Source organism: Nyctibius grandis, chromosome 1 (genome assembly GCF_013368605.1).
Source record: "Nyctibius grandis isolate bNycGra1 chromosome 1, bNycGra1.pri, whole genome shotgun sequence".
In the NCBI taxonomy this organism is placed as follows: domain Eukaryota; kingdom Metazoa; phylum Chordata; class Aves; order Nyctibiiformes; family Nyctibiidae; genus Nyctibius; species Nyctibius grandis.
In genome coordinates, this window is record NC_090658.1 from 90,200,293 (window position 1) to 90,224,590 (window position 24,298).

The window sequence follows — 24,298 nt, forward strand, 5'->3', positions numbered from 1 at the left end:
GTTTCTGCTGATAAATTATTAAAGAGATCTCAGCTGCCCTGTGTCACAGGATTTCTTGGTAGTGTGACTGTAAGTACCTGAGGGGTAATTAAGATTGGATTTAGAGAACCTAATGGGGGGTGAATGCTTTCCCCCATTTGCAAACCGAGAATAATAAGCCTTGTGAAATTCATAATTTATGAATGAGCTAAGTGGTGTTTTCAAAGTATATTCTTTACTACTGGTGCGTAACTCTTGTCTCCTGGATCTTTGTGGCTTATTATGCAGTGCTCTCAGTTTGGGACTGGCTTTCACAAGCTAGCTCATGTCAAGTAGAAATACAGTCCTCAAAATATATCAGGCTGTGAAATGTTTCCTCCCAGAATCATTTCTACATCATGATTACAGCTTTTTCTATCAATTTTCACTGTATACCCTCGCTCTATCTCCCCCTCCTGTCCAGTTGCTTACCTTCCTAGTGGGGGGTGGCTTTTCTCAGAAACCTCCAGTGGATTCCTTGTCCTTCACTGAAAGGATTTTTTTTTGCTTATTTGTTTTCCCATAACCTGCTGAACAGTTCTGCAGTTTGCTGTGGCATTTTACGGCTTTGCTCGCATCTGCCTGTTTTTCTTTGTTACTTTGACAAACACCATCAAGTTTCAGTACTGACCCCAAGGATTATTGGTGGCACAATTATTCTTGCTGTGCCAAATCCAAGGTGGCTCTCTCTGGCCTCTGCAAAGTTACCCCAGTGAAGCATTGTTCTTACCTCTCCCTACAAATTCATGAGCAATAGAGCAGGTGAAGCTCTGTTTGCACCAAATACTCCTCCTCTCTACAGTAAGTTCACACTGACGCTTGCTTTGAGAGCTCTGTTACCGCTCTCTTACTGCCTGGGTGTTTACTGCAGTTCCCTCATCCACTAGAGTTTCTTCCTCTTTCATCAGCACTTGCTGAGGGTCAGAAATTATATGAACTGCTTTTTAAGTACGACTTTCTTTAAGAACTCATCGCAGTGGAGGTACGCCAGGTTCATGAGTCCTCAGCACAGAATTCTTCTGTTTCTCAGTTTTTACAGATGTACAGAGAGATCTTTTTTCTTTAATCCATAAGCTTGTGATGATTAGAGTGCCTGGGCAAGGGATATCGATCTAGGAGGACAACCATTTATTACTTTGTTTCATTTAACTGTTAAAGATGTGTATGGACCTTTAGATCTCTGCTTCCCATTCTTGACGATGATTGAAAGAAAACAGGTTTTTGAAAAGCTTTAAAGTTCCCTCAGGAGTTAGGTGGAGATGGCAAAGTCTAGCAGAAAGGTCAACTGCTTTTTGAGTACTGTAGATGCCTGAGTTATAATGCCCAAAAGTGTTCAAAGAGTTTGTTGGTTTTCTGTGGCTGACCAGGTTTTCCCATTGAGTGAAATGGGAAGTATAGAAAAAGAATATCTTGAAGAGTGTGCGTCATCGAGCAAAGCATTTGTGCAAACACAGATATTTCCACATCATGGTCTTAGAAGTTACCAGTTACCTGCTTTGTTGTAGATACGACGGTTCCTCTGAGAGTCCCAAACAAAGCTCAGGAAAACATCGGTTTCTTACAGATAGTTCAGATGGTGTTGCAAGGTCAGGTGTACAGGAGACCTTCCAGGATACATTAAGAAATCTTATTTCCAACTGTCACTGAAAGTCATTAAACTTGGAATGTCACTGATAAGAGGAAGGCTTATTATTTCTGATGTTTCCATCAGTCAGTTGTCAGGAAAACCCCAGGACTTCCAACACATTCTATGTATCTGAAAACAGTATCCATATTTGAAATTACTACATGTAAGAATGAGAGATTCTTTGAGAAAATATTATATGTTAAAAAGAAAGAATAAATCATGAACTATGAGTGCTAGACACTGGAAGTCAAAAACAACAACAAATCCACAATTTAAAAAAGCCTCACTCTTGTGATTTTGAAACATGATTTTTCTTTTTGGCTTTTTCCATGATTTTCCAGTGCTTGGTGTTAGCATTGTGGTTTAATTTTGTGTGAACAAAAGTGTTAAAATTTTTATATTTCTTAATGTTCCTTTAGAGGAATGAGATCTCAAAATTGGAGCATTTCCATTTCCTATGTATACAAGAAGCAGCGTAGATGCGCTTAGAAGGCTTCTTTAGTGTTAAATAAACATATCAACTGCATTGTGTTTACCCAAGCTGATAACCATTTGTTGGGTAATATATTACTTAAAAGGAAACACAATCAGTATGTTTAATTTAGCAACAGAATTGGTTACCAGTGCTTTTATTTTACTTTCAACAAATCTATGTTTTTTTATAAAATAATCTCTTGAATCATGTTAAGAAATAGTTATTAAGCTACATTACAAAATCTGTTTTGGCTTGGAACAAAAATGTGAAGCAGATTATTTAACTGATTAACTTTTGCCAGTTGACAGTATTAATATTTGTGGTCCTGTGTACATTAATGGTACGAACAGGCATTTAATAACAGTCTCTTAAAGTTTTATAGCTCTTTGATGAGTTTTACTTTGGAAAACATGAGATGCTTTATGTAAATAGGAAAAAAAGTTCTTTAAAAGCATCTGAACAAGCTGTCCAAGAATTGGGAAGAAGCACTGAAGGAACAACCTGGGATCTGTATTAGGTGCTGCGTTGTGCCCTGTAAGCATTGGAGGCTCTAATAACTACACAGTTACTGACTCTCTAGGATGTTCTTAGTCAAATAATTAGAATTTCTTGTAATTGTGTCTTTATCTGTAATCACGTGTAAAAAGTGCTTTCCCAGAATAGTCCTTGCCCATATGCACTTTCCTCTGGAAAGCTGAGCATGCACTAAAGTCATGCACTTTGAAGCTTTGCTTTAGGTGCATTCTCAAAAGAAATGGGAGCTCTGTTTCTCACACCTCATTTCCTCTCCATTGTCTTGGTTTGACCTGAAAGTCCATGGAGTTTGCTTGTCACCTTAAAGTCTTCAGTCTTCAAAAAGATCTAATTTTGAGTTTGGCTTATCTTTATAATTTCAGAAGCTGTTTATTTTGTTACTGCTGCTTCTTTATTTTTTCTGTCTCCATCCTATTCCTTTAGGAAGTCTTGACCCCTCTTCGTTTCCTCCAGTTCCCATCTAATTGTTCTTTTTGTTCCCTCACTGTTGTCATTGCTTCTCCCTGGTCTTCAGATGATGTCCTTACTGCTGTGGAGTCCTAGCATCAGCAGGCAGGTTAATTCTCGCTGTCATCTGGGTCATTCCACATTGCTTGAGAAGTTTAGAAGTGTATAGTCCTTCACAGTTATGGGCAGTCACAGCATTTGAGAGTAATGCAGAAATCAGGATTTGAGATGTGCTGTTTTGCTAGAGAGGTTTTGTTACCTAAACAGTCATTTGTGGCTGAATATATCCCAATACCCTCAGGACAAGGAGCTCGCAAATGTCATATTTTTTGGATGGTTCTTAGAAAAATGTGGTTTAATTTTTGCCGGATGGCTGACTAGAGAAGGTGTGGACTCCAGTTCTCCTGCAGTAGGAAACTGGGAAGCAACCAAAAGGTTTCTCCCTCATGAACGCACAGGTGAACATTTATTTTGGGATGTGCTGCTTTCACGTGTTTGCTTTGGCTGTGAGAACAGATCCTCATGGAGAAAAGTTAGTTATGACATCAGAGAGAGGAAGAATAACTTCCCAGGCCTTATGTGGCAGCTCTAAACTTTTCTCCCCTCCAGGCATTTGAACTTGTGTTTAAAAAAAAGAAAACAAACAGTTTGTGTACTTGAGCATATCAAAAAGGAATGCCTTCATTGTACATGTCAGCTATAAAAAGAAAAGGCAGATTCTTCTTAGCAAATAGGAAGCCATTGCATTTAGAATCTGTCTTGCCTGTGTGTTATGGTTCCTTTTTTTTTACTTCTGTATTTAGAAATAAAGATCTTTTTGATTTCGGCTGCTGCTTTTGCTCATTTGTTCTCTCATGGAAGTTAACATTTTCTGCATCTACTATTACAGTCGTTTCTTCTGGGATCTTAGAAATAGGCTGATGACTAGGGATGTGGAATAAACTATAAAAATAGGTGAATTAAAGAATGATTTTCTTTCTATAAATATTTGGTAATAGAGGGGAAAGTGCAACAAAAAGGCATTTAAAGATAGAAAGGATTTGAAATAGAATGTGTTAAGATTTTGCTTAGAAACACCACTTTCTTTAAAGGGGATTATTTACTGAGCTAAAATAATTTCAATTGCTTTGAAAAAAATGTGCATATGGAAACATAGGGCTTCTTTCAGTCAAGTCTCCATTTATCTAAAAGCTTACCTCCTTTTTTCTTTCTAAAGAACTTGAATATGAGGAAGGTAGATGCGTTTGTAAAGTTTAAGCTTGTCCATTGTAGACTTGCTTTCTGAAATATTAACTTAATTATCTTAAAATTTAAGTTCTCATTGCTAATACCTTTTATGTAAAGTAGCGGCTTGCCCAGGAATTTCATTCTCTTTCGGGATTAAGGGTGATGAGGCTAATGTTTGAGTACAGTCTTCACAGAAAATGTGTATGCTTCAAGTAAATGAAAGAATGACTCAACAGGTGGAATGATGGACCAGTCTGATGATCAAGTGCACTGTGGAGATACACAGAAAAGCCTTGGCCACTGGTAATCAGCAGAGATAATGCAGGCATGTTCATGGGACTAGAGCTAACTACATTCATTGTAAATGGTTTCTCCTCTTTTTCAGCTGGGTATATTGTTTTTTCACATTTTGCTCTAAATTAATGTAAAATGTGGCTGCATATAAACACACTGTTGTGATTCATCTCAGAATGGCTCCATTATTCTGCCAGGCGAGATAATTTGAGATGGGTTAGATATTTCACTTTTTTGATATATTTTGAATTTCTTTCAGAACATAGGGGATGGAAGGAGACTGGAAAATGGGAGATTTCCTAAACCGTAAATGTCATCATTCTTAGAAAAAGGAATAAGCTTGTTCAGTCCTGTGCATAAACAATATAACCATTTAGAAGTCTACTAAGATGCAATAGTAGAATAGTATTTTTAATGCTGAAAAGTGTGTTTTGCTCAGAGTACTTATAGTCTTGATCAAATACCCAGCAGTTCCTAAAACGCTCATTAATATTACAATAAGCACATTTACAAGACTGAGGTCACTTAACAAAGTGTAGGGAAGAGTAGGTGCTGTATATCTTCCTTTGTAAAATAATTACTACAACTTGCAATTGTTAAAGACTACGATCACCAGTGTTCTAATGGGAATATTCATTTAAGTCAGTGCTTTGGCAGGTGTTCATATTTTGTGGAAAGATCTGTCTTCCAGATTGCTAATGAATGGCCTAGCAAGTATCTTGATAGTTAATAATACTGCTTAATTGCCACAGTCAGATAAAGCTGCCATCTAATTTATTGCTATTCTGAGCATCTGAACACTAGAAGAATGATAAACCATAAGAAAGCCATATGAAATGGCTGGTGAGTTGAAGTCACTGTCTGCAGTTCTATACATTTCTCTCTCTAGCTTGTGAGCCTTCTAACATTTCTTTCCCTGCTTTGGCAGAAAATCAGACACACGGTCATACCCCCTGCTGCCCCCACTTCCACTAGGCAGCTGTTTTCAAAGTAACATACCTTCCCAAGGCACTGCGCAGCCAGGAGCTTCCTCCTGGATTTATGTATCCATAGTGTGCTAGAAAAGGATGTTGTATTCTCCTGCATACACCTAATGGAACATAAATACGTCAACGAATGTGCGTCAGTCAAACATCCAGACTGTATATAGCTTTTCAACACGGATGGAAAGAAGTGACGTGCTATGCAGAGCATGCTGCAAAGGAAAAGATTGCTGATCTGGGCAATTGGTGGATTTCATGCAAGTGATCATCAGCAGATGCAAACTTCACTTAAGGATTCAATGATTTTAGGAGAAAAGCCCTTTGCAAGTGATGGGATGGATGAAAGAATAACGTGTGACACAGAAACCTGACTCTGACTCTTGTTAGTCCTACAGCAGGCCTCGGTTCAAAGCGGGTTTAACAAAATTGTCTTCTAGTGTCATGCTCTCTTGACAAGTAAAATGCCAGGAGTCCCTACTCGGGAATGAACACAAGCATTCAGGGTAAATACCAAGAAAAATGTTAGAATTCTGCTTATGAAATTAAGGATGAATCCTGTACCACACAGTATAGGAGGACTCAGTCCATGCTCAGGACCTTTTCATGAATTAATTGCCTTTATCTGGGAGTTAATGGAAAAGATGTTCATGGGCTTTTCCACTGTATGTGTTATTAAGCTGTCTGGAGACAGTTATGGCCTTTTTCAAATCGGCATTCCTTTGACAGTAGTAAATTCCCGTGTCACTGCTCAGGAGCGAGTAGACAACAGGGGTGAAAAATTATGCTAATGAACTGCAATAACCAGTCCCTTTTTATGAGAGCACTTATGCGTAAGATTCTGAATCCAAAGTATTATATTACCCTGTACAGCTTTTCGTTGGTAAACTATAGCAAACTAAATGCAGCTAGCAGTCAAATACAGCTTTATAGTTCTGAAGAGGCCCTTTGGAACAAAGTATATGGGCAAAATTGTTAAAGCGTTAGATAAGGTTCTCAGGTTCCCATGGTTACTTGAAAATTTTGCATTGTATCGTAGATTAGGATGCATAGGATGAAGTAGCCAAAACAACTAGGAAGTCCAGTGCATATAAACTACATTTCCAAACCACATAATGTTGCCAAATAGAAAGATAAATAGCTCAGGATATTGGCTGCTGACAAATCTATGAATCAATAAAGAGAGGCCTGGAGGAGATTTAGAACATATGTGATTTGAAATCCTGCATTGTTTTGGAATTGCAATCTTATTTTTTAAAGACAAATGAAGGAAAAGAAAAGAAAAGAAAAGAAAAATCCTCAGTAATGTAAAGAGTGGAATGATTTTCCATAAACTCTTTCTGGTATTGAAATCTAACATTTGGCTTTGAGACCTTCAACAAAGAAGGCTGATAAAACATGGATAATACATTTCGTGCACTTAGGCTGGCAGTAGCACTTACAGTGGAAGCAGTTTATTCCCATGGAAACCTATTTGCATTTGGGCCAGCAGTCACTTTTTTCCCCCTCTGTTAGAGCTGCTGATGTTTTAGCATAATATAATTGCTGTATATTGACAGAAGATTTGAAAAGTGTTTTTAAAATGTTGAGTAGCTGAGCATATGTATAATGGAGACGTAGTCTGTGCAGTTTTTCTGTGTAGTATGAAGGCACGTTGCTGAAAAATGCAGGGCAGCTTTTGATCGTCTATTGTTTATCCCTAAAAGAAAGAAAAAAAAGTGAATTAAAAGATGTTTATCCTAAACAATTTTTTTTTATACAGGTGACAAAAGAACTGAAACAGTATGACAATAAAATTATAGAGTGCAAGTTTGAGAACAACAGCTGGGTCTTCATGAGACAGAGAGTAGATAAAAGCTTTCCAAATGCGTACAGCACTGCCATGGGTGAGTAAAATAATTTGCTTTAAAAGTTTTTCAGGCTTCAATTTTAATTTTTTAACTCTGTTCTTGTTTAAGGAGGAAAGGCACTTTGTGTTCTCATTTCTAGTTTGAGTCCTGGCTTCTCTAACTTATTATAGTAATACCTCGTCTTGCAAATGCTTGTGTCATGTTCAGCTTCTATATAGCATGAATCTTTTGGCTTCAGGGTTATTTGATGCAGTCAGTTAAACAAATACTCTGATGCAGTTTTTAACAGATGATGTAGAAGCAAGTGCCTCAGTCTTTGTAGAACTGCAAACTTGCTCAAAGAGACTTTAAATGGCAGGGTGTGCCTCTCAGTAAGACCCAAGATAGTTTTTATTTACGATAGCATTGCAACAGCAGTTAACTAACTAACATCAGTTCCTAGCATTGTGTTGGCTTGTCAGGATGTAATGCAGACTGGCACACTATGAGTTGAATTTCTTGAACAAAAAATCCATTATAATTTCACCTCTATTCAAAACACCAAAACCATTATTTGGCAGATGGGCTAGAAAATTAATAGGAGAAAATGTCATCTAAAGTTTCTACAATAGTCGTAGAAACAATAAAGAGGGAAACAAATTGAAGGTGGGGGTGTATCCCTGCAGAATTGAGAGACTTTTATGTTCTTCTACCAAAAAACATTTTGCCAAGTATTGTAAATTAAATGATGTTGTTTACTTTCAGATGAAGTATAAGAGTTTGAATAGAAGCGGGCAAGGATGAATAACAAGTGTCATGTTGATACTAACTTTTGTTAAGTGCCAAAATGAAGTTTAATCATATTTAAGACCCTACTATTTACTAGGGCATGCATAGATGATACGGGATTTTCTCTGAACTGTTCTACTTGTATTTCTGCCTGAGCAGTGAGTAGATTTTCTTGAATAAACAAAATGTGGTCATTTTGCCAGGAGATAATAGGTTCCTTAGGGAACCAGCACAGAACATAGCTGAAACACTTGCCGAGCAGTCCTGTAGGGAAAGGGGAACGTGCCACAAAAGTTCATACAAGTACAATGACATCTCTTCGTCACCATGACCTAAATTTCTCGTCTCTGTTTCACCTTATTGTGTCAACAGTTAGTTTTCCTTGGAGTTTTCTCTTCTTTGAGGAGTAGCATATTCTTCTTTCCTTCATTCTTAAGAGCATATGCAGCTGTACTTTTTCTCTTCTCATTTTCTTCATTTGTAGATGAGTTATGTTATTCCTAACTCTTTTTTCGCCAAAACATAATGAACTTCCTAAAAATAAAAATTAAAAGAAAATTAAATACTACAGAAAGCCCTGTTTTGTAAGAAATATTTCAAATTTTTCATGGGAATTTTCAGAACAGAATGTTTTCCTTTGGCTCTAAATGTTCACTTTTGACCATTTTCAAAATCTCCAAAAATTGTATTTTTTCATTTGAGATCTTTGTTGTTGCCTTCTCTAGATCCTTTCTCCTCTATTTGCTTTCTCTTGATGAAAAATACTGTTTATTTTTCCCCATGGTTGAAATAGCAACAAAGTAAGTACTTGTTTCCATCTTGCTTTTGGACTTTGATACCTTTGAAATTGAAAAGAGAAGAGCTTTTTGAGTGATTAAGCTAGGACTTAAAAGTTGATAGAGAGTTATACCAGCTGCCTTGTGTCACAAACTCTGTTCCTAAACCACTGAAAATCATAATGCTTTCCAACTACTGAAGTCACATACAGTACAACTTTTAAAGCACCTTTTCACCAAAAATAAATGAGATAATAAAAAAATAATGCTAGGAAGGTGTTTTATTAATTGTAAAGTAATGCTTTGAACGGTTCTGGAATTCTACAATGCTATATTGCAAGTAGATTTTAAGGAGTCTTAATGTTGTTTAGTACTCTAGGGGGTCAATATACTGTTTTACATGGAAATTGCATCCATACTGTGGTCAGTCCTTACATGCTATAAGTTATCCTCTAATCATTTTGCTATAAATTATCCCCTAATCATTTTGTACTTTCTTCCAAGATAGTTGTAGGATTCCTACTTAATTTCTTGCTCTTTATTTTTTCCCTTCTCCCTAAATCTCTCGGGAGGATTAATTAGAGGAGTATAAAGTTATACAGGAAAAGTATTAAAAATACTTAATTTGTTTTAAGAGAAATAAGCTTTTTTATTTGTTCTATAAAATTCTGGGAGCCATTACATGCAAACAATGACCTGAGAAGTCATGTTAAGTAATGAAGTGTGCTGGTTAGTGCATGCCTTGGCCACCATGCAGCACTATGGCCTTTCTTCCATCATATGGTCTGGTGTGGAGACATGTAGCTTGCTTGGTGTCAAGTCTTTCTGCCACATGAAGGTCTATGGGTTAAAAAAGAAGTACTGTGCATTGTGGGTTTATGGTATTTATCATACTTAGTGGTGAAAAAAAAAAAGTTACCTTAATTCAGAGGTTTTCAATATTAAGCCAGTCTCGTTTCTAGCTGTTCAGATTTGATGAGCATTTTACAGCCATGTCTCACAAGGCCTTCATTGCTGTTGCTTGCCTCAATAGGATGGCAGTTCTTGGCATTTTTATAGTTGCCCCATCAAGCCTGCATGTGCATGCCTTTTGTTGTTTGTCTTAATAAGAGCGATTCCCATGAGCAGGGGCCCACTCCACTGCTTTGCTCTCAGGGGGCCAAAGCACAGATACTTGACTCCTGACACAACTAATTTGTGAAAGTCCACATTTAAGGCTGAATACTTGAGCCAAATTATGTTATTTATTTTGCAAAGAGGGGATGAAATTATTGAAGTGCCAGCTGCAACAAATTGGTTTAGTAACTTGAGAATATGTTCTTTGTTGAGAATATGTTCTTTGTTCCCAGCTGTATGCAACAGCATCCAGAATCCAGTCACGAAGGAGATGCTGTTTGAGTTCATTGACAGATGTACAGCAGCTTCTCAAGGACAGACGCGGAAACACCACCTCGATCCTGACACTGAACTCATGCCACCCCCACCACCCAAAAGGCCACGTACCATAACGTAAGGCCTTGGTCTCAGCGGATAGTGTGTTTACAGTTCTGCAGAAGGTGAAAGTGTGAAGGCTGGAAAAAAAGAGATCTGAAATGCTGTAAATACTTGGGTGTGTTTTTTGAGTTGTGTTTTGTTTTGTTTTGTTTTTTTTCCTCAAATTCCACATACAAATGGACATTGTTTTGTAACTGATAAATTCAACCTTACCTTATGGTATTTGAAGAAGAAATTTCCAAATGTTTAGACAAGAACAGTACAATGGAAAGCCGCCTTGTTTATATATGGATCTCTTTTCACCTTTTATTTATCATGTCAGCAATCTGGAACTGAGAAAACATTGGGATGCTGTACTTTTTAGAAGCTGTGTTTAAAAAAAAGCAGAAGTGTTTTTTTATTATTGTTATTCAACTGGTTGCAATTTGTCACCCATAGTATAATTGGTCATAGTTTCCCTGGATTTCTGAGACTTGTGCTTAACAGCAAACAGCAATGTTGTTTGTGCTCTGTGTTGATTAAAACTAAGCTGCCTTAGCTTTCAATAATTTCAAAATTAGCTGGGTTTTTGTTGTTGAACTGTTTAAAAAGTGAATCCTTCTTGTAAATAGCATCCATTTGAAAGGAAACGTGCTGGGTGTTTTGTTTTTTCCCTGTTTGAACCTAACACACCAAATGTATAGTGGGCTGATTTTAGCTTTGCCTTTTTAAGTTTATCTGTAGATAAGGAAAACACCAAATCCTTAGTATTAAGGTCTCTACAGAGACTGTTTCTAGTACAGGGCTTAGTTCTCCACAGTGATAGCATTGTAAATATTACTAAAAAGTACACGTCACTGTGATATGCAAGAGTAATAAGCAGTGTGCTGATCACGATGTTTTAGATCCAGGCGCAAAATGGCAAAAGAAATGCCAGACAACTCCTCTGTAACAGAGAAGGTAGTTTAGGTGGGAGAGAGCCATGTCAGACAGAAAGTCTCCTGGTTTAGGTAATTGCAGGGCAAAGATAAACCATTTAGGGGGGTGGACGAGTGTGCCAGAGAACAGGACGCTCATTTTCAAAGGTGGGGTCGGCTGTCCTGCGGCACCATGCTCGTCCTGCGGCACTGTGCTCATCTGCTGCCTGACTTTCCTACCAAACAAAGAAGCGCCTGAATGCCCTGATGGCTCTTGTTGCGGTGCACTGGCAGATGTTCGTAGTATTAGTTTTGAGAAGCTGCATTCTGGTTGTCTAATGAAGGAGTTGTTCTGAGCTGGGATTAATTGGAAACCAAATGTAGATTTTAAAGTTTACGTTTATCAAGCAGGGATCGAATTGGCTCTTTCTATAGTTTACTTAGTGAGTGAGTCATCCATTCATTCAGCAATCTGATTAGTGAAGCTCATTAATTTGTTATAACTAAAATGCATTTCTGTTTAAATGAGTTTTAATGTTTGTAAGCAAAATTAACTCCTGCATTTTTTTTCTATATGGAAACTTTAGGACTATGCTTTGTGGTGGCTTCTCTAGTTGTTTCAACCTGTTGTATAAATGCTCTCAGAATCATTTAGATGGCATCTCTTTCTGGGATATTCCATATGTGTTTTAGAGAACTGAAGGAGTTATATAAATTACTTTTTATACTGTGGTAAAACTTGCGGGGAAAAAAATGCGTTCATCAAAGTTCTTTTTTTCAACTGTACATAGTTTCTGCATATTATCTATAGAAAAGATACAATATCACCTATGCAAGGTTGCAAAATTGTCTCCTAAAAAGAGCCTTATGAATTTGATGTGAAAACCTATGCAGCCTCTGTGCATCTTGCATTGAAACACACAGTTAATTATTTCTTCAGTCAGTATAAATAATTTCCCCCAGATTATACTTGTCATTGAGATTGTCATAACATACACTTTGTCACTGATCTTTATGGTTCTGTGGCAATTGCAATGTCTATGATGATTACAGCCTTCTCCATGAAGTTAGGGCATTTCATTCTTGCAAGGATGTGTCCAGGTTATTTCTGTCTTTCTCCTTCCCAGCCCTCGCATCTTGTATTTCAACAAGATCTAGCTTCTGGTTTACCTTTTACTTCAGAGCTGCAGCACCACAGACTGTCTTCCACGTGCATTCCACCAAGTCCATGAATGTGTTGTGGCCCTTGTATTTTGACAGTGTCGTTTTTCCACACACAGCTTGAAATGGATATTTTGAAAGAGTAATGACTTTGAGAAGGTTTAGACCTCCACGTTCACATTTGATTGTCGAACTCTTCTTGCACTATGACCTGTAGCTTTTTAGAGAGGTCAATCACCTTTGCTTTTCTGGAAAAGGAAGCTACTGGGGAAGGGTTGAATGAAGAACCTGATGAAAACAAATGGAATTTCACTTGGACCAGATGGGTTTAATGCTGTGAGAAATGCAAACCTCCTTTCTCTGCTAGTAGATATTCAAGAGATTGAAGCTAAGAAGCAAAGAAGAGTCTGTGCCAGCAAAATAATGGTGATTAAAAAAACCTAACGTCTATTCTTTGGTGTACAGCATGACTTCATCCACAGTTTTCATCATTTGTTAAATATATAATTAAAATTTGGTTTCAGTAGTGTTTCCAGAAAATGTAAGTACATTCCTCTACAAACTGTGTATTAAGTATTTTAATAAAGTCAATGGTTTAAAATACTTCTGCTAAGGATGTGTTTACTTTTGATGCCTGTGCTTTCCGGGTACCAGTGCAAGCACCAGGTGGTGGTGTTGCTGTTGGTGGTGGTGGTGTTGCTGTTCAGTCCTCCAAGGAAATTTTACACATTTTTTGCTGTTGGTGGTGGGTGTTGCTGTTCAGTCCTCCAAGGAAATTTTACACATTTTTCAGAGATCAGTGGCTTTTCTCTCAGGTAGAAACTCCCAGCCCAGTGGTGGCCATGATCCGTTATGCCATTTTTAAGTACAGTTTGCTCTTCCTGCAACTAGAACCAGAAAGAAACCAAAAGGTGCATGAAGTACATATTTTGTGACCAACTAGCATTATGTAGCTTATCCATTCAGTGCTAAGTGTAGTTGCATGGAAAGTTGTGCAAGAGGCAGCTGCATGGGTCTTCCCTGCCAGTTTATCATACAGCATGACCCTAAAGCTGGTAGATCACCTACTTGGACCAGCTCTTGGATGTGTATTGTAGTAGGGCACTTTCCTTTTTCAGGTCACAGCTGTCTAGAGTGCATCTTTCAGGAACTAAAAATCCCATCTTGACTTCTGAAATTTCCTTCTAATTAAGATCCTGCCTCCACTGCTGGTACGTTCTTGTTATATATACAATTCTTGTGGTGCTTCTCTCAACCATTTCTGATTTTCTGGTGTTTGAGTGTGAATGCTGAACCAGATCTGCATTTGAGTACACCTGGGGGAGGTATGATAACTTCCTAGGATTCATCTGTAATCAACAGAGAGAATGAGAGCTGAATTCCAGTTTCTTCCTCCTGCATCTCCTGCAGATGTCTGTCTCTTCAGTGTTTCCTCTCAATTCTTTTTCAGTCACTATGATGTGTATCATTTTATGTTACTCCCTTGCGTTATTAGCATTTTGTGAGCACGGTGTTAAATATTTTTATTGAGGGTAAATTTCGTAACATCAAAATTCTTGCAGCAAATGTATAATCTCATTAAAAGTATCCAATTAGTTGGTCAAGAGCTGTTTATTTTCCATAGATTATATTGCTTTCCTTTGGACCTCTAATCAAATCCTACATCCAAGCAGTTCTGCTAACTTGCTTGAGAGGGACTTTTGGCTGAAACACCTTAAATAGCCAGATCACTTCCCTCCTACGCAATGGCACAAGGTTTGCTCTCACCTTGCCTGGGGACCACTGCACGTTCCAAGATTTGCAAACCCTATGGAGCTTAGATTTCACCTGTATCCCTTTGCTTCCAGGATCAAATTCCTACGATCTCTGCTTGCGGCACAGCTCCTCAAGCTTGCATTCCTGTTACACCTACCTACCTGCTTTTGAAGTTGTCCTACCATCAGATGTGAGACTGAGAGAAACCTGTGCCCCATGGCTGGCGCTCCGCTCGTGTTCCTTGAGGGCAGTGCTCCACTTCAAGCCTGTATGTTCATCCCTGTACAACATCAGCCTTGATGATTGATGGATAGGGCAGTACTGTCACTGTAAGTCATGATTGCACAGAGAAATCAAAGCAGCGTCTACCAGCTGTGACGGTATTCATCCTATGAGCAAGGAGCCTTTTCCTCTTCCCTGCCTCATGACCCTGTCTCATGACCCTGTCTCCCTATTTCAGGTACAAAGGTAAGTCATACTCTTTGCGCTGACATCTGGATCAATTAGTTTATGTTTGCAGTAGGAATATAGGTTAGCACTTTTTCTGCTTCCCTGGTGAGAGTCTGCTGAGCTTCCCAATGAGCCAAAATCTCCGTTCGGGTGCAGAGATTTGTAGGGCTGAGGCTGGGGGTTGATTGAGATGTTTACAAAACTGTTTTCCCTCAGGGCTCGTTTTAATCTGGTCTGTTTCAATCCATAGTCAGCAGTAGAGGGGTACATGAGTGTATTGTAACCAACAGTAATATGAGAACCTTACAGTGATGGTGCATCCACAAGTGTGAAAATGTGGAAGACACTCAATGAACTTGATGAGGGAACAATAATGTGTCACAAAAACCCAGGAAAATTTAAGTGCAACCCATTTCCACTTCTCTTAGAAAACTGGATGTAAAAATAATAAACATTTTTTAACAAAATCAAATTATAGTCAAATCGACTCCCATGATAGGAGTTTATTTAATCAGAAATACTGTTCATGTCCCCTTTCTCCCTCCTCCTCCTCCTCCCTCAGTATCTTTGTGTCTATTTGACTAGCAGAAAGCACACAAATTGGGTTCAGGAGCATTCATCTATGATACTTTGAGAAAATTAAATTTTGATTAACTCTTCTACTCAGAACTTCCTCTAATGTGAGGAGGCAATAGGGTTATCATATTAAATAGGTCTGTATAAAGGCTGAGTATGTAACATTGGAGGAAGAGAATTTTGTTATTATCAAAACATATTTCAAAGAGTTTCTGAACTAATTTGATCATCAAGGGATTGGAAACTTTTATCCAAAGGATAAAAAATTCAGTTCAAAAAGGTAGGATGCTTCAACAGAAAAAACTTGAAGAGTACAGACTTCCGTGGGCAGACTGTGCTGAGGGTGTGGGAGGGGATGCTTAGTGTTTCCGTGGTCTGCAAATCAGCCATGCATTACGATGAGGGCAACTGGAGACCAGGCAAGAGTGCAGAGGATGCCATACAGATGCTACAAGTTTGGTCTTGTGGAAGAAAGGGCATGAAAGGCAGCCAGAACTGGTACGATCTCATGTGCCACAGAGGAAGGGAAGAGGTAAAATGATGGTGAGGTGGCTCTCAGAATGGGGATCTCCAGTGGAAAGGTCAGAGGAGAGCAGACATCGGTGACACAGAGAAAAGAGTTGGCTTTTTACATAGAAAAAGATGATGGTGACCAGAGGAGGCAGAACAAGTGAAGGCAGCAAGGGCTGGCATGAGAGGCGAGGACCTACCCTTCAGCCAGAAGACTCAGACAGGCTGCCTCTCAAGAGGGCTAGCAGCAATGAGGTAGGACCAATAGTCAAACTGTATGGGATGAGGTCCTAAAAGAGCAGAGTAACAGGTAAGCCATTTCTCTTTTCCTAGCAGTTATGCTATTCCTGAGCTCTGAAAGCTCTGGGGTACAATTAGACTCTCAGCAATGTGTGTGCTCCCAAATCACACGGAGTAGCAGGTATGTGAACCACGTCCCTGCATCACAGCATGGGGGCATGGGGACACTGTTGAGCACCTTTTAGGTAAATCAGTGCTGTATAAACCTGTGTGCAGTGCTGGAGTGCCACGAGAGCTCCCGGTTACCAGTTTTACTGTTGCAGCAGCTCGGTACACCCTTGGCCTTCCTGCTGCCTACCCTGTCAGCAAGCGGCATGGGTAGGGCACATCAGGCTCAGAATAGGGTGCTGTGGGGGGCCACTTCACTTCCCTCTTGCCTCTTATCCTTCCGATAGAAATACACACATTTTACTGGTGTACGTGTTAATTTAAGCTGAAGGACTGAGAAGAGTCCAGGACTGGAGAGGTAAAAGAATAAATTCCAGGTAGCTGCCTCTGCCAGACGCTGTTCTGATGAACTCCAGAGTAAGAAGTCCCACAAACGTGGCTATGCAATATTTCTATTCAAGTGGACCATGAGAGGAGCAAGTCTCCTGAAAGCCCTGATGCTACAGCAGGTGTGTGAAACCAGAAACATGTCTCTCTCCAGAGTAAACAAAAACTGACTTGTAATGAGATAAGAATAGAAAAACAACCTTAGTTTGAATTCCCCCTGTCAGTTTGCTTGGCAGTCAGTGCTATTTTATTGTGTATTTTAGTACTTAAAATCTTCTCAGAATCACAGAATCACAGAATGTTAGGGGTTGGAAGGGACCTCGAAAGATCATCTAGTCCAATCCCCCTGCCGGAGCAGGATTGCCTAGACCATATCACACAGGAACGCGTCCAGGCGGGTTTTGAATGTCTCCAGAGAAGGAGACTCCACAACCTCTCTGGGCGGCCTGTTCCAGTGTTCGGTCACCCCCACTGTAAAGAAGTTTTTCCTCATATTTAAGTGGAACCTCCTGTGTTCCAGCTTGCACCCATTGCCCCTTGTCCTGTCAAGGGATGTCACTGAGAAGAGCCTGGCTCCATCCTCATGACACTTGCCCTTTACATATTTATAAACATTAATGAGGTCACCCCTCAGTCTCCTCTTCTCCAAGCTAAAGAGACCCAGCTCCTTCAGCCTCTCCTCATAAGGGAGATGTTCCACTCCCTTAATCATCTTCGTGGCTCTGCGCTGGACTCTCTCTAGCAGTTCCCTGTCCTTCTTGAACTGAGGGGCCCAGAACTGGACACAATACTCCAGATGCGGCCTCACCAGGGCAGAGTAGAGGGGGAGGAGAACCTCTCTCGACCTTCTAACCACACCCCTTCTAATACACCCCAGAATGCCATTGGCCTTCTTGGCCACAAGGGCACATTGCTGGCTCATGGTCATCCTGCTGTCCACTAGGACCCCCAGCTCCCTTTCCCCTACGCTGGTCTCCAGCAGGTCTGTCCCCAGCTTGTACTGGTACATGGGGTTGTTCTTGCCCAGATGCAGGACTCTACACTTGCCCTTGTTATATTTCATTAAATTTCTCCCCGCCCAACTCTCCAGCCTGTCCAGGTCTCTCTGAATGGCTGCGCGGCCTTCCGGCGCATCAGCCACTCCTCCCAGTTTTGTGTCATCAGCGAACTTGCTGACAGTGCACTCTATTCCCTCATCCAAGTCATTACTGAATATATTGAATAGTACTGGTCCCAGTACCGACCCTTGAGGGACTCTGCTAGACACAGGCCTCCAACTGGACTCTGTCCCATTGACCACCACTCTCTGGCTTCTTTCCTTCAGCCAGTTCACAATCCACCTCACTACCCGATCATCCAGACCACACTTCCTCAGTTTAGCTGCGAGGATGCTGTGGGAGACTGTGTCAAACGCTTTACTGAAATCGAGATAGACCACATCCACAGCTTTACCATCATCTATCCACCGGGTATCATCCTCATAAAAGGCTATCAAGTTGGTTGAGCATGACTTCCCCTTGGTGAAGCCATGCTGAGTGCCCCTAATGATCCCCCTATCCTTGATGTGCCTAGAGACAGCACCAAGGACAAGTTGTTCCATCACCTTTCCGGGGATGGAGGTGAGGCTGACCGGTCTATAGTTCCCCGGGTCCTCCTTCTTGCCCTTTTTGAAGACTGGAGTGACATTCGCTTTCCTCCAGTCCTCAGGCACCTCTCCCGTTGCCCACGACTTAGCAAAGATGATGGAGAGTGGCCTAGCAATGACTTCCGCCAGCTCCCACAGCACCCGCGGGTGCATCCCATCAGGGCCCATGGATTTATGGACGTCCAGGTTGCTTAATTGGTCCCTGACCCAGCCCTCATCTACCAAGACAGATTCCTCCTCTATCCTGACTTCTTCTGGGGCCTCAGGGGTCCGGGGCTCCTCAGGACAGCCTCCAACAGTATAGACAGAGGCAAAGAAGGCATTCAGTAACTCCGCCTTCTTTTTATCCTCTGTCTCCAGGGCCCCCACCTCATTCATCAGTGGGCCTACATTGCCTCTAGTGTTGGCTTTACCTGCAATGTATTTGAAGAAGCCCTTTCTGTTGTCCTTGACCTCTCTTGCAAGGTTTAATTCCAAGGAGGCCTTAGCTTTCCTAGTTGCCTCCCTACATCCTCTGACAACAGACTTACATTCCTCCCACGTGGCCAGCCCCTCCTGCCATGATCTGTACACCCTCTTCTTCCACTTGGGTTTGCCCAGCAGTTCCCTGTTTAACCATGCAGGTCTCCTGGTACCCTTCCTTGACTTCCTACCTGTTGGGATGCTCTGATCTTGAGCTAGGAAGAAGCAGTCCTTGAATGCTAACCAACTATCTTGGGCCCCCTTACCTTCTAGTACCCTGTCCCATGGGATTTCCCCTAGCAATTGCTTGAAAAGGCCAAAGTTGGCCCTCCTGAAGTCCAGGGTTGCGATTCTGCTAGCTATTCTGTTCCTGCCACATGAGATCCTGAACTCTACCATCTCATGGTCACTACAACCAAGGCTGCCCTCAACCTTCACCTCTTCAACCAGACCCTCCTTGTTAGTGAGGATCAGATCCAGCAGCGCTCCTCTCCTAGTTGGCTCATCCACCATTTGCATCAGAAAGTTATCATCAATGCACTGGAGGAACCTCCTGGACTGGGGATGGCTGGCTGAGTAGGCCTCCCAGCAAATATCAGGGTAGTTGAAATCCCCCATGACAACCAGGCCCTGTAATTGCGAGACTGCTCTCAGCTGCCTGTAGAAGGCCTCATCACCGTCCTCATCCTGATCCGGTGGCCTGTAATAGACACCCACAACAGTATCACCCCTGCCAGCCTGCCCCTTAATTCGCACCCACAAACTCTCAACTCGCTCCTGATCCGCCCCTGGACAGAACTCAATACATTCTAGCTGCTCACTCACATAAAGAGCAACTCCACCACCTCTCCTTAGCGGCCTGTCTTTCCTGAACAAGACATAGCCATCCATGACCACATTCCAGTCATGCGAGGCGTCCCACCAAGTCTCTGTAATTGCCACTAGATCATAGCCCCCCGACCGAACACGGATTTCCAGCTCCTCTTGTTTATTCCCCATGCTGCGCGCATTGGTGTACAGGCATTTCAGGGAGCGAGCTGGGCACACCGATTTCACCCCAGGGGGATGGGAGGCCTCCTGGTCTGCCTCAACACTAGAGCGTTGCCCCAGTGGTGCAAGCCCAGCTACTACCCCATCCCCCTTCGAATCTAGTTTAAAGCTCTCCGAACGAGCCCTGCTAATTCCTGTCCCAGAACCCTTTTGCCCCTACGACATAAGCCTTTCCCATGTATTACAGTCACGCCTGGTGTCTTATAAAACCAGCCATTATCAAAGAACCCAAAGCCCTGCCTGTAGCACCAGTCTCGTAGCCAGGCATTAATAGAGAGAATCCTACTATTCCATCCCACGTCATCACCTGAAAATGGAAGGAGGGAGGAGAAAGCAACTTGTGCCCCAGACTCTTTCACCAACCGTCCTAGGGCCTTGTAGTCTTTCTTCATCCCCCTCAGACTACGGGATGCAGCTTCTTCCCCACCTGTCTGGAAGATCAGCAGGGGGTAGTAGTCTGTGGCCTTCACCAGGTTGGGGAGTTGCCTGGTGATATCCCTGATTCGGGCTCCAGGCAGGCTGCAGACCTCCCTGTGATGGGGGTCAGCTCTGCATATTGGGCCCTCAGATCCCTTTAGGAAGGAGTCTCCAACCACTAAAACTCTTCTCTTCTTCCTTGTGGAGGAGGTAGCTATACGCCTGTCAGGTTTTTCTGACTGTGGTGGGACCTCTGATATAGGTTGCCTCTCCACCACATCCCCATTGGACCGGCTGTATTCCACTAGGGCTTCATATCTATTGCTCAGAGGCTCCTGTGGAGGCAAGGTAGGCAAGGAGGGCACTCGCCTTTTGCCACGGCCATAGACTTGCCTCCACTCACTCCTCTCCTCTAGGTTATTGTTTTCCACCTGAGAGGGGCAGAGTACAGGGGTCCCTCGATCCTGGGAGCTCTCCGGCAGGTGCTCCCATTTTTGTTGCAGGGAAGGCAGAGCTTGGCTCCACCTGGCTTCTCCTTTGGTTCAGTTTATAGACAATCTTATGCAAGAGCTTTTTAATGAAGAATTCTGGTTTGACAATATGGAGGTTTGAGACCCATAAAATAACTGCTCGGAAAGCACTGAGGAGCCAAAAAGTCCCTTTTCTCCATGAGGTAGTAAAAAACTCACATCTCTGAAAGGTTTTCTGGTCTTTAAAGCACTGGGCTCCTGGAATAATTTACTTTCTCCTGCCATGACAGTTTGTTCTTTTAAAAGAAAAGATTTAGTACGTTACTGTTGGGCTGAGAAATCAATCGTATGAAATCAATGATAATTCTGCTGCCAGGTAATTCTTACCCATGTGAGTGAGTGACCCGCTGGTATTCTGCAAAAATAATCTGCGGCAGGCGAATGCTGAAGTTCGAAGCAGTTGTGTTTGGCTTTGTGCTTTTCACCATTTGCTGCTTACATCAAAGCTGTGTGTTTTATCCCTGAAACGAAGAGGAGCCTGTGCCAGCCAGTTTGACTAGCGGCTTTCTCTTACAAACGTCAAGCAGAAAAACACGCACTCCTTTAGTTCTGGTATCATAGCTAAGTCATTTTTCAAAAGTGCAGGTAGTTAAACGAGGATGGTGATTTGCAGTTGCTGAGCCTGGTGCACCCGTTAGAAGTGGTGCTGGACTCTCCCTCTGCGTGGAGTGAGCTGCCCGGCGCAGCCTCCCAGGCACAGCAAGAGGAGTGTGGCTGTGTGACGGAAAAGGCTGGTGTAGCACCCTCTTTTACTCAAATATCTGAAACGAGCCTTTGGGACATCTTTATCCAACCCATTGCCCTCCAGATTTAGTAGCAGAAAAAGTTTAAAATGGCTTGAAACTGTTATCGACTCTCCCTTCCTGTGGTGAGTCTCGTACCGCTGGCTCTGCAGGAAAGGTCTTTCTCTGTGTTCCCTGAATCCCTGGCCCCAGCAGGGAGGATGGCGAAGGAAAGCACGGCTACTCCTGCAGCACTGCAGCTGCCCAGGGGCAGGCTCACCACCTCCCCTTTCCTGAGAGGCTTCTATTTAGCCACGTAATCGTGCTGGGGGTGACAATGAACTTGGGGCAGTGCAAGAGTTGCAGAAGCCCGCACACGGGTGTTCCCCTGTGCATGGCCCCCTCCCTAAGCTTGGCAGTTTCCAGCACGGCCTTGCAAGAGCGTTGCCCCATGGAAGTGAGCTGAGACATTTGGATACTGACGGGCATGCGTATGTTTCGCCACTGCACAGCTTTTGTCCACGCAGTTTGGTAACGCTCTTCTCTCCCCCAGACCAAGGCTCAAGGCCTTACAGAAGAAAGACATAGGTGTCTGAAGGAGATACTTTGGTCTGATGGGGTGGTAAGACACCCCTTTGGGCACCACTTTATCAGCAGGGAAGGCAGATTGATCCCAGGGCTGCAAGGGAGGCTGTTTAGCTCCAGTAAGAGGCGAAGTGCATGACTGAGCCATCCTGACTAGTGGAAATGGGTCAACAGTGCATCAGTAACGAATGTGCAGGCACACGGGTCTGAAGCAAAAGGAGGTCACTATTAGCTACAGCTTTGTAGTTATTAACTCTTGTAACTCTTGTATCTCTCCAGTTTACAGGAGCCACAAATCCCCTGACACAGAGTAGATGCACAAGTACTAAAGCCTGGTGTGTCTGTGTATAATAACTGTTGTCCTTTTGGAGTCTGGGTGTGCCACTGAGGCCTCATGATGCTTTACAGAAAATTACAGGCAGACACATTAAGGTTTGGCCATGCTGGCCCAGAACTGCAGAGGAACAGGGAGTGATGATGAGGCTTGCAGAAAAGGAATGAGAACAGCAGCTGAGACTGCGCTACAGATACCAAAAGCCTGGTACATTTGCTAATGATAGCTTCAAAGAGCAGAAACAAACAGCTCTCGCTAAGTATAAAATGCAAGATTTACTGTGTTACGTAGCAGGTCCTGTTAAATCGGTAGGCAAAATATTTTCTAAGTTCGTGGGAATTTGACAAAAATACCCATTCCCTAAAGCCAGTTATAAGTGCAGAACATTTCTGCTTTCACACACAGTTTCGGGAGGGAAAACAGAACAATTCCTATACAGGCAGCTGGGTTATGAAAACTGACAGAGCATTGCCTGTATGGAGAGCACTTAAATGATGCATAAGGGACTGGCTAGTGTGAGATACGCAAATGCAAATCTACCCGTGAGGCATTACAACTACAAAATGTCTCACGGGTTATGCTAATTTCTCGAAAAGTCATTTCTTACTATGGATTCCTCCCCCTCAAAGCAGCAGGGCTTCATGCCCTGAGTGGACTGGTGTTAGTTCTTTACCCCCTCTCCAGTGCACTAACTCTTTTGCTAAAGCCAACGAACTGACAGCTAAAGAGACTGTCACTTCTTGCGATGCGCCTTAGAATCATAGAATCATTTTGGTTGGAAAAGACCTTTAAGATCATCAAGCCCAACTGTTAACCTAGCACTGCCAAGTCCACCACTATACCATGTCCCTAAGCACCGTATCTACAGGTCTTTTAAATACCTCCAGGGATTGTGACTTCACCACTTCCCTGGGCAGCCTGTTCCAACGCTTGACAACCCTTTCAGTGAAGAAATTTTTCCTAATATCCAATCTAAACCTCCCCTGGTACAACTTGAAGCCATTTCCTCTTGTCCTATCATTTGTTACTTGAGAGAAGAGACCAACACCCACCTCACTACAACCTCCTTTCAGGTAGTTGTAGAGAATGATTAAGGTCTCCCCTCAGCCTCCTTTTCTCCAGACTAAACAGCCCCAGTTCCCTCAGCTGCTCCTCATAAGACTTGTGCTCTAGACCCTTCAGCAGCTTCATTGCCCTTCTTTGGACTCGCTCCAGCACCTCAATGTCTTTTTTGTAGTGAGGGGCCCAAAACTGAACACAGTATTTGAGATGCGGCCTCACCAGTGCTGAGTACAGGGGGACGATCACTTACCTAGTCCTGCTGGCCACGCTATTTCTGATGCTTTGGTTCTGCATTTCCCAGTCTGCCGAGTAGTAGTGGGCAGGTTCAGCATAATGGACTATCATAGTGAAAGGCTTTCCTGCCTTTTGCTAAGCTTTGATTCTCACCATCGTTTTGAGCATAGTTTCTGGAGAGGTTAGAAGTCATGTGGGCTTTGCCTGCCTTTACAGAAAATAGCTGGTTACAGGTCATTCCATAACCCCAAGAAGGTGAATGTTTTCAGCCCATTTATAGCAATGGGCATGTTCATGGCCAGTCTATCAAATTGAAAGTACTAGTCAACGTGCAAATGCAGGATGTTTGTCATGCCTGCCATCTGGTTGAAGGAGAACATTGGAAGGGAAACATGGCTGGTATGTCCTATGGACCTCCTGCCAGGGACACACCATGGCACAGGGCAAAGCTCACAATGAAGTGAGTGCTGTGGTAATGGGTGGGTAGAGCCATGCATCTAAACAACTCTTTCCAGCTTCCCTTATTTGAAAATAACTAGTAAATTAACTTTCAAAATTGCCTAACGTGGTCATGGAATGGTTTTGCTTGCAAAACCCAGGTCCTTTGTGCCAGAAAAAGCATGC

The 24,298-nt window shown here is 42.2% G+C and overlaps 1 protein-coding gene across 2 annotated transcripts in view; it reads left to right on the plus strand.

The window, feature by feature from the left end:
• Positions 1-13,109, plus strand: part of RNGTT (RNA guanylyltransferase and 5'-phosphatase) — a 206,722-nt gene extending 193,613 nt beyond the window's left edge. Inside the window, exons 15-16 of one of the 2 annotated variants that reach the window (XM_068397279.1) lie at positions 7,365-7,488; positions 10,346-13,109. In XM_068397279.1, coding sequence (XP_068253380.1) covers positions 7,365-7,488; positions 10,346-10,509 — 288 coding nt within the window. In that variant the 3' untranslated portion in view covers positions 10,510-13,109. Of the gene's footprint in view, positions 1-7,364; positions 7,489-10,345 lie in introns of those variants that run through there. The other variant, XM_068397290.1, reaches the window with a different exon arrangement.
• Positions 13,110-24,298: the final 11,189 nt, after the last annotated feature.